Source organism: Carassius auratus, chromosome 42 (assembly GCF_003368295.1).
Source record: "Carassius auratus strain Wakin chromosome 42, ASM336829v1, whole genome shotgun sequence".
NCBI lineage: Eukaryota > Metazoa > Chordata > Actinopteri > Cypriniformes > Cyprinidae > Carassius > Carassius auratus.
This window is the reverse complement of record NC_039284.1, coordinates 2,713,489-2,723,423: the sequence shown is the minus strand read 5'-3', so window position 1 is coordinate 2,723,423 and position 9,935 is coordinate 2,713,489. Positions and strand designations below refer to the sequence as shown.

The following is a 9,935-nucleotide window of genomic DNA, read 5'->3' as shown; positions in this document are numbered from 1 at the left end:
ACTGATACCTCGCTTCTAGAAAGTGTATATTTTACTCGTATAATAACATATAGTCAACTATACAGCTAATAACTCCATAAAAGGCTGATACTACAGCCCTGAGGTCACAGTGTACTCCAATGATGGGTTAACTCTTGAACTGACTCCAGGGGAAAGCTTTGAAACACTAATTCGACAACTGTGTGTTGTGTTTATTACTGTTTACTGATGGTTATCAGCGATGACAATCGTTTAAACACAATCAACACATTCAGATCAATTGTTTGTTGATTTCAATGAAAAGTTAACTGATGTTAGTGTTCATGAGAAATACTACATAAGAGAAAGTGAACTGATGGCTAAAGAGCGCAATACTTTAGAATGTTATCTCGGTTTAAAAAAGAAAACAAATACTGTTTTATAAATTGTGAATGTCATTTTATATATATATATATATATATATATATATATATATATATAAAAAAAATGTATCCTATGTTCTCAAAACTTTCTGCAACAAGTAAGTTAGTCACATTTAACATGTTTGGTGAACGTCCAGCTAAAACGTTTAAGAAGAAAAAAACGATGTAAACATTTGTTCATAATGTTTTAATTCACTTTAATTTCCATTTTATTTGTTAGAATTTCAGACATAAGGAAAACAATTAAGAAAAAAAGATAACAATATAGGAGCACTTTCTAAAACAGAAAAACAAATGTTTTGTTGGTTTTTTAAAGGTATTTAAATATTAACTACTTAAAAATACCTTACGTTAGTATTAATAAGAAACACGTCATGTACGTGGAAAGTGAACAGCGACTGGAGTGACGATGGACGGGGAGCGCGAGCGACGGTATCAGAGGGCGGGAGGAGAGAGAGAGGGAGAGAGAGAGAGAGGGAGAGAGAGAAAGAAAACGGCCGCTGGACTCCATTACGCAAAACCCTTCAGGAGCTCCGCTGCTGGACTTTTCCTTTTTCGGGAACCTTCCTCATGATAGGATTAAATACGCGGTCGAAGGAAAGAAAACGCGTCACCTGTTGAAGTTCTGGGGACTGAAGTCGTGTTTTGCGGATTTGTTTCGGCGTATTTGTGAAGGTTAGTGAACGCTATGATTTCACTCAGGCTCTCAGGATTGATCTGGCGTAACGTTACGTTACTCCGCCACTCTGAATTAAAAAAAAAAAAAAAAAAAACCTCACGATTGCGCTCTTCAAACCCGACTGCTGACTTTAAATCGCAAGCCTACGCTCGTGTTCGACCAGAGAGCCAGTAAACCGTAACTTTCTCAGTGGTTTTGAGCTGTTTTCCCTCATTGACCTGGCTGTCTGTGTTTAGTTGGCTTGTGGAGCGGGGCTGCTGACGTCATCGGAGCCCTAGCTCGCCTCGGAGTTTGACCGTTAGTTGCTGGAGCTACAGGTTTAATTTAACTAAACTAAAACCATCATAACCTCCAGTGTGACATTTTATTATGCGATTCATTAAATTAGGTGGCTGGTGCTATTTAGTGCACACATACTACTAGAAATAATATCAATTCCATTCAGTTTAAATTGGCTTTATGAACTTTACCGTCTTTAATGTATAACGTCATATTTAATGTAATTGTCCATTTGCCAGTCCTAAAGAGTTTTATGTGTGTTTTTGCTCATTTTTTTCATTGGTAAAGTGTTGTGTCTGTGTACACTCTTATTAGCTCAAAAAGGAGTGTGCTGGGTATCTGGAGTGCATTATAATTCTTCAGTCCAGCTTTTGAGATCTGTCGTTTTAAAGCACTCTTAAGAGGGCACTTACTTGCCTGGGCATTTGGTCTTGTATTTTTAGTGTTGGTCATAGTTTTAGTGTCTGTCTTAGTTCTAGTTGGCTCTGTTTTATATGTTGTTCTATTGGAAAGCACTTTGATCAACATGAGTTGTTTGTGCTATACCAACAAACAAATCTGTATTTCAGTCTGAAGAGCGTTGATCTTGATTTAGCCTGTAAGCCACTAGTTGTTGAAGTTGACGGATCATAATGGTCTTTGACTCTGTCCCTATAGGATGGCGTTGGATGGTATACGGATGCCGGACGGCTGCTACGCGGATGGGACCTGGGAGCTGAAGATGAACGTCACTGACCTCAACAGGGACGTGTCTCTCAGAGTCACCGGGGAGATCCACATCGGCGGTGTGATGCTCAAACTCGTGGAGAAACTCGGTACGTACACGGTTTACACCCTTCAGGATGAGTCTGTGGTCACCGAGCCGAATAATGCTCACGCTTGCCGCGGTTTATTTGACTCACGGTTGGCTTACACATAATTGTTGACTGGAAACTGAAATATATTTGTACACTGAATTCAGAAGTTAGTGATATAATGATAAACCTGTATGCCATACTGTTTAATTGTTTGATATTTGCTAAATAGACTATACGCATTGACAGCGCTATAATTTAGCAAAAGTGGTCAAACCTAACCAACAGCCTTTCCAATGATTAGTGCATATTTTTGGTAATATTGTGAATTTTCAATAAATATTGCAGTGGTGAGTCACCATTAAATTGTATCGTTAAGGCCCATTCACAACAAGGATGTTAACTACAACTTCGATGTTTTAATATTTGTTCTGGTTCTGTGGAGTTGACACAGAGGAACGATGGGTTTTTTTCCACTCTAAAAACATTGTCATCAAATCAGAAACCTCCCGACTTTAAAAGAGCTCCAGCATTTAAACCGGAAAACTGAAAAACTTCTTTCTGCACATTTAAGCTAATAAACAGAGCATAAGTTGGTTTGGATGTTAAAATAGTAATGTTCTTGCTGTGAATGGGCCAAAAACAGTTGGTTTTATCAGCCACCCCGCTCTCTAGATGTTGAATCGGTTAATGAAAAAACCATTAAGATTGATTGCTAATTATTCCCTTGCATTTTTAAATAATTGTTCTTGTGTCAGGGATTGAGACCAATTTGTTGTGGTTAGAAAACGAGGGTTTTGGGATGGTATGTAATGTATCATATTCTGCTTCCTCGCTGTTTCCTTGCAGTTCATCCTTGTTGTTTAGAGCTACAGAACAATCAGCCTTTGTTTCCGTGCTCTTCCCACTCCATGAAGATCATATGAGAGAGGAAGATGGAGAACACATGTCTTCTGGTTCTCCCTTGTGAAGGCTTCGCTGTATTAGCAGCTTGATTTTTCTGGATGTTTGTCAGCTCTTACTGATGGCTAAAAAGTGTTGTGTGAACTATCAGCTATGGCACCTGTTGTTTTCTTCTATGCTGGTGAATGTGGCACACCGAGACCTCCTGCGGCTCTTCCCTCATCTTAGAGCAACGATGTAAAAAACAGCTTTGTTTGAGGGTAGATGTGTGAGAAAACTCATTCAGGATCTAGTTACCCGGGCTCATGCATTAACCCTGTAAACTCTTCGGGAATGTGTAGTGGTGCTAAGGGAGAGAGCTTGTGCTAGTTTAAAGCACATGTTAGCTATTAACCCCTCAGAGAGCGAGGCTTTCAAACATCCTTTCTTCATGAATGCTGCTGGAGGATTCCTGTGTGGAGCAAAACAGAAATGTTGTAATACTCTTCTGGGATTTGTTACTGTCTTTTGGTGTTGAGAAATATTGTCTGTTGGCTCATTAAACAAACAGCGGCACGGCTCTCGTGATGCCAAATACTGTATAGTTAACATTTATAATAAGCAACATTATACAATACAAAACTAGTCCTAGCACCATGTGCTGTTGGTCACCAAAATCTTCTTCATACTGTTATTAGGTCCACACGAAATCTGTGCAGTACACAGAATTAGAAAACATATGATTCACAAATTCCTACTCCTCCTTCACCCCCGTGTGTTTCTTTATTATATATTTTGCCTTCAGCTGCCATTAGGACTGCTGTACTCTTTGCTGTGTTTACCTTTCTGCTTGCTTTTGACCCTTTTCAAAATGGGTTTCAGAGTCCGTTTGGATCTGGATTTGGATTTGGATTCACATTTATTCATTTATCTTCTATCCAATGTGACTTCCAATTGAGGAATACATTGTACCAAGAGACGTTGCTCACTTGTACATCTCAGGCTACTGGAGGGGATGTAGATTCATAAGAGCGAGGGGAAGTAGGATGTGCTTAGCCTGTGGCCGTTCTATATTCAAGCATCAATTCTACTTTATGCGAGGCCAAGACTGCTAGCGAGGGCAGGGAGATAAATCGAGTTTCGATTGCACACACAGAGCGTTGCAGTCATCCAGTCTAGAAATGACAAGGGCCTGGATCAGAAGTTGTGCAGCGTGCTCCGTTAGGAAGAGCTTGATCTTTCTGATGTTGTGCATGATTGAGCGGGTTTTGCAGTGTGGTCTTTGAAAGTCAGCTGGTCGTCAAAGATCATGCCAAGATTTCTGAACATATATGCAAAGTAACGGTTCAATACAAATGTGTTAGATTCTCTGACTTTTATTTCATAAGCCAGGCTTCACAGGGTTAAACAGATCACTGGTTCCTCAGGTTCTTGGATGCGTTGAGCTCTCTGGATGCCAAATACCATACAGATAGTGAGTACATGTTCATTTTCGGTTTTATTGTGAAATATAAGTAATGGATAGGGTGAAACCACCATCATGTTTTGAGTAAAACCGTGCTGATCATGACAGTGTGTTGTTTTTCTCTTGAGCTTTTTGTCCAGATCATATTTGAATCCTGCTGTAATATTGGTGCATATTTAAGAACAGGCGCTTCTTAATTGTTTTCAAGTGACCGCCGTCACATGTCATCATGAGCTCTGTGATTGGTGGAAAGGGGTCAAATGACTCTTCTTCTTGTGTCTTTCATTTTGCCCTTCTGTGATCACTGTGAGCTCGACCTGTCTGTCCTGCTTTATGAAGACAAAGATGCCATACACCTTTCTGTTTCATTAAATCCATTCTGATCCCTTGACATGATATCCCTGTCCTCCTCATCTTTTCTTTTACATTTGTAAAGTACTAAAGTCTGTTGTTTGGTCTTTGCTGTTTTTGCTGCCCAGCCAAGTCAGCACCATAGCTTTCTGGGTAAATCTAAACAATAGTGAACAGAGACTCACTTGAATAATAAAAGACATCTGACTTCTCTTATGTTCACACGGGTTTTTGATTCAGTAAACTCTTAAAAATAAAGGTTCTTTATTGGCATCGATGGTTCCATGAAGAAACATTCACATCCATGGAACCTCTCCATTCCACAAAAGCTTCTTTATAGTGGATAAAGGTTCTTTAGATTATCGAAATGTTCAATATATTCACTTGTGTTAATCTCTCCTCCGTCCTGTACATCGAAAGGCTTTGAATGTTCTCATGGAATAAATCGAAATGCCAGGAAAGCACTCTCCTATTGATTATGACGCTCATTTGCTAAAGCAGCGAGCGATTCAGCAGATTCTGTTTAATAATTGATGATCAGGGGCCCTGACAGCTTTTATATTTGCCACTGCCCCAAAATCTTCAGCTTTGCCAGGAACAGTATGTACAGTATACCTCACTTTCAAGTTGATTTGATTCCTCTGGAACCGTAGCTGTTGATCTGTCTCCTTTTGACTCACGTGTGCTACAGATAAGAGAGGTATTATTGGGACTGATAACTGCATGATAGTTGGGATAGTCTGTTGTTTTTCTTTAATGTTTATTCTAGCTTTTTTTAAGGTTTAAAGCATTATGTTAACTGTTAATGTTTTAGGTAGTTCTCATAATTGTCTTTATTATTGTAATTAAGAAATAATAAAAAATTAAGAAGTTATATTCATCAGGGCTCAACACTAAGGATTTTCTTCTACTGGCTCAGTTTGGCTAGTGGTTAAAATGTGTACTTCCTCTGCCCATTTTTCACTGGTTCTGCCACAAAATAAACAAATAAAAAGTGGCTGTTATCATTGGTTTTGATCCATGTTATATTTTATTCTAATAGATAAGCTTATATGACACCAACATTTTAGATACCAAAACCTGATTCCAATTTTTGATACCACAGCAAAAACTAGCCTAACAAATATAACGTTTAAACATTATTGAAGATAATTGAACAAACAGGGACGAGCACCAGCCAATGCTTGCTCTTAAAAGGTTAAGTTAATTGATTGAGACATCACATGTTTCTAAAGCACTAAACACATCGGTGTTGTCTGACTGTTCATGGAAATTACATTTCATGAAAGCCTTAATGGCATTAATGTTGCAATGATGCCCTGCAAAAAATGAATATCTTCCTCTGTAATTTTCTAATGCAAATATCTTAACATTTCTTAAAAATAAACAATATTTAGAGAGTTTATCCTTAAACAATAATAAATATGTCAGTGGACCACGAAAACCTTTTCCAACTAGAATTATTTATATTAATATTGATTATTAATATTAAAATAAAATAATACAATCACAAAAACACACAACAAAATTAATAAAACCTTAACTAAAAATTAAATTATGGTTGGTCTGTGTAAATTGAATTGTTTAAACTTTAAATTTGTGATTTCAAATTATGCTGCGCTTTATACATTTGCCAATTCATGTCATTTTCACCATGCTCTGTATGTGTTACCCTGGGTTTATTAAAAAAAATATGATTCCCAATGCACACAAACTTCCCAGAATACTGAGTGCCCAGTGGTTACGGTTTACTGTTTAAAAAAAAAAAGTAGCATGTTTATTTTACACACATACACACACACACACACACACACACACACACATATATATATATATATATATATATATATATATATATATATATATAATGTTTTTTTTTTTTTTTTCATTTTCAAATGATTCCAAATTTCTTAAATATTAATTAAAATAAATACAATTATTTGGCCATCAGCCACCCTGCTTTCCGCTATATCCGCATCGGCTGTCAAAAATAATAAAAACAAACATCGGTCGACCACTACATAGTACATTGTGTGTGCTCTAGACATTTAGAGAATGCAAAGTCATGTTTGAGAGACCGAATATAGTACAGTCCCCTCCTCAAAAGGCAGGGCCTTCATTCCTTTCCCTTCGCAGGGCTGTTCAAATCATAATGTTTCTTGTGAGTAAGCGGAGACATTATAAATGAAGCAGGGCACATTTTGTACAGACTCTGTGGCAAACGCTGCGAGTCTATAATAGCGTAAGAATCTGCAGTGTGTCATGATGTGAGTCCCGGCCAAGAGAAACCCTGCCCTCTTAAGGCAGTGAAGAAACACACACTCCTGGCGAAGGGAGCGTGTATTATTAGAAGGTGAAACAGAAACCCTAAAAAGTAAGCCAGCTCAGAGTGACATCATTGGGAAGGTCAAGAACAGACTTTTCTGTGAGGCCTCTTGACCAAACCGTCATTTGTTCCAGACGTCTGGTTCGTCATGAAGGAGGGAAGCGCTGATCCGGACTCTCTGCTGTAGGAGGGGTTTTAATGCATGTCGAGCACAGTTTGGTGACGTGGGGGTCCTCTGGGAAACAGGAAATGACATCAAACGAGTGGCTCGTTCCCTGGATGTTGCCGTCATCCTGATATTTTCTGCTGCTGCTCACAGATTCTTTCATTGTTTTCATACTTAATGGTTTTGTCATAAGTGACTTCTACTTTCTTAAAAGATGTTTTACAGACATTTATTATTATTCAGGGAGCATTGACTCACTAAAATTCAATATGAAGTAGTAAAGTTTTATTTTTTTGTAAAGTAAAGCATACTTCTGTCCTGTACTGTCCTAATGTGATCATGGCAGATCTACAGCGAGAGGAATGTGGAGACTGCAAGGAAATGCTCATGATTTATCAGAGGATGCTTCACTTCCTCTGTCATTTTCTCCCCTTTCCTGCCTCGAGTCCAGAGATCTGTGGACCGGGCAGCGCTCTGAAAACATGACGATAATCCTCAAATTGTCTTACAAATAATCACAATTAGCTTGTCTAAAAAGAAGAAGAAGAAGAAGAAGAAGAAGAAGAAGAAAAAAGATGCATGCGCAACCAAAATAAAAAAAAGTTTGATTTATTACAGTGAGTTTTAGCCGATGATGTTGATGTTAAAGGTACAAGGCAGATTTATTTATTTCCGAGCTTATTTCTCTTGTCAGTTTAAAGCTGAGTACACGGTTTGTATTTGTGCAGCTCTGTTGGTCTTCAGGGCTCTGTAAGTGTCTAATCTATGATACAGGAAGTAGTTAGAGTAAGAAGCAGCCCTACCCAGCACAGAGCTTTCCTGTTGCATTGATCAAATCTAGCTGTGATTTAGTGTTTTAGACTCGTTTGCTTACACTCAAGCCCTCTGGGAAGGGAAACGCCTTCAAGGTCTTAGAAGCTTGATAATCAAATGATTTCAGCATCACGTGTGGAAATATGCATTATTTATGGGGCTTTTAGTATAATTGACAAATAATTTTTGTCAAAAGCTGCTTTAGATACATGTCTTTATTATTTGTGCTTTTTAATTATGCAATAGAAATAGGGTCTCTGGCAGTCATTATTAGTGCATGTCAATATTTCTAATGAATGTTGAGGTGATAATATGCACCATTATTCTGGATTCTTCCTTTGTTTCTACTGTGCTGAACCTTCAGTGATTTCTACAGGAAGTGTTTTCTCGAATACTCTCTCAGTGTTGTTCTCTCTGTAAAGAAGAGCGATGCACTGGTGTTTATGAAAGAAACACAAAGCACTTTGCAGTACACTATCAGGATATGTTATTTACATTGAAATATGACATGCAATTGCCCCCATAAAATATTGTACTGTTAAATATGTTAATGAACATTACAAATAAAGGGAAACAAAAGATTTGATATAGTCATTCAGCCATAATTTGATTTATCAAATGAATTATAAATGTATTTTTTCCCTTTTAGACTATTTGCTTTTAAATATCAGTAAAATATCATTGCACATGTTATAGTTGATGCGTTGCAAACCTGAACTTTTCTATTTTTTCTATTTTGTTTAAATATCGTAGCATTATCTTGCAGATAAATAAGGTGCTACTCAAACTAATTATAGTGTTTGAGTCCTGTTTCACAGTATTTTACATTCAAGCAGAGCAATCAGTGTTGATTTAATTGTAGGGTATTGTGCCGTTCACAAATGCAGTTTAATATCATTAATGGAAGCTGCATTCAGTGTGACAGCGTTATTGATTAGCACAGGACGTGTATTTGAGATTAGCGGGGTGTTTTCTTCCTCACAGCGTCACGTGTGTGTGTGTTTATGGGTCTCCCTGCAGCACTGGAGGTCTCCGGCACTGTTAAATGTGTCCTATTACTTTAGCATGGGATCTGTGTGTTTCAGCATTACCTCATCTGCTGCCAGGCTGTATTTTTAGCCAAGAAACACAATTGGCTGGCAGCTAATTAAATTCCAGCCCTCTGTGCAGGCTGTTTGATGGATGGTGAGTGAATGGCTGTTCATCTGATGGCAGGGACGACCAATGACCGTCCAGCTGAGGAGGGAGTTCACTGGGGATCTGTGCGGCGTTTGTTCCTTAGCTTGGGCACGTGTTTTAATGACGCATGTGGATGTCGGTCAAAGATGAAATCATACTATTCCTAAAAATGGACTGGCATTATTTCATTTGTATTCATCCGGGATGTTTGGCACAAGTGTGAGCGGATGCTGTTTGGGGCGAGTCCTCACGCTGCTGTCAAGTGTTTGACCAGAACACCATCGGACTGCTCCGCCCATAGAGAGATCCTTCTGTGTCTGCCTTTACGCCCTTTCCAGCACTGGGAGGAACGACTAAAAACAGTATTCAACACATTTAATATAGAGATTTTACAAGCAGCAGCAAAAATTACACATTATTATTATTATTATTATTATTATAACAGCAAAATCCAGTCTTGATAAACTCTTAATAATAATATGACACACAAACCAATTTCATTGAATACATGTATGTATTGAATAAAGTTTATTTAACTTGAATCTGAAATACTGGGTTTATTTTGTGATTGTATAGTTTGTTCTGTAATGACATACAGTA

The 9,935-nt window shown here is 38.0% G+C and overlaps 1 protein-coding gene across 4 annotated transcripts in view; it reads left to right on the top strand.

Moving 5' to 3' along the window:
* The first annotated feature begins 865 nt into the window (after positions 1–865).
* The window catches only part of LOC113060418 (fermitin family homolog 2-like), a 57,153-nt gene continuing 48,083 nt past the window's right edge, over positions 866–9,935 (top strand). For all 4 annotated transcript variants that reach the window (XM_026229321.1, XM_026229320.1, XM_026229319.1 and 1 more), the window contains exons 1-2: positions 866–1,076; positions 2,017–2,174. In XM_026229321.1, coding sequence (XP_026085106.1) covers positions 2,018–2,174 — 157 coding nt within the window. In that variant the 5' untranslated portion in view covers positions 866–1,076; position 2,017. The remainder of the gene's footprint in view (positions 1,077–2,016; positions 2,175–9,935) is intronic.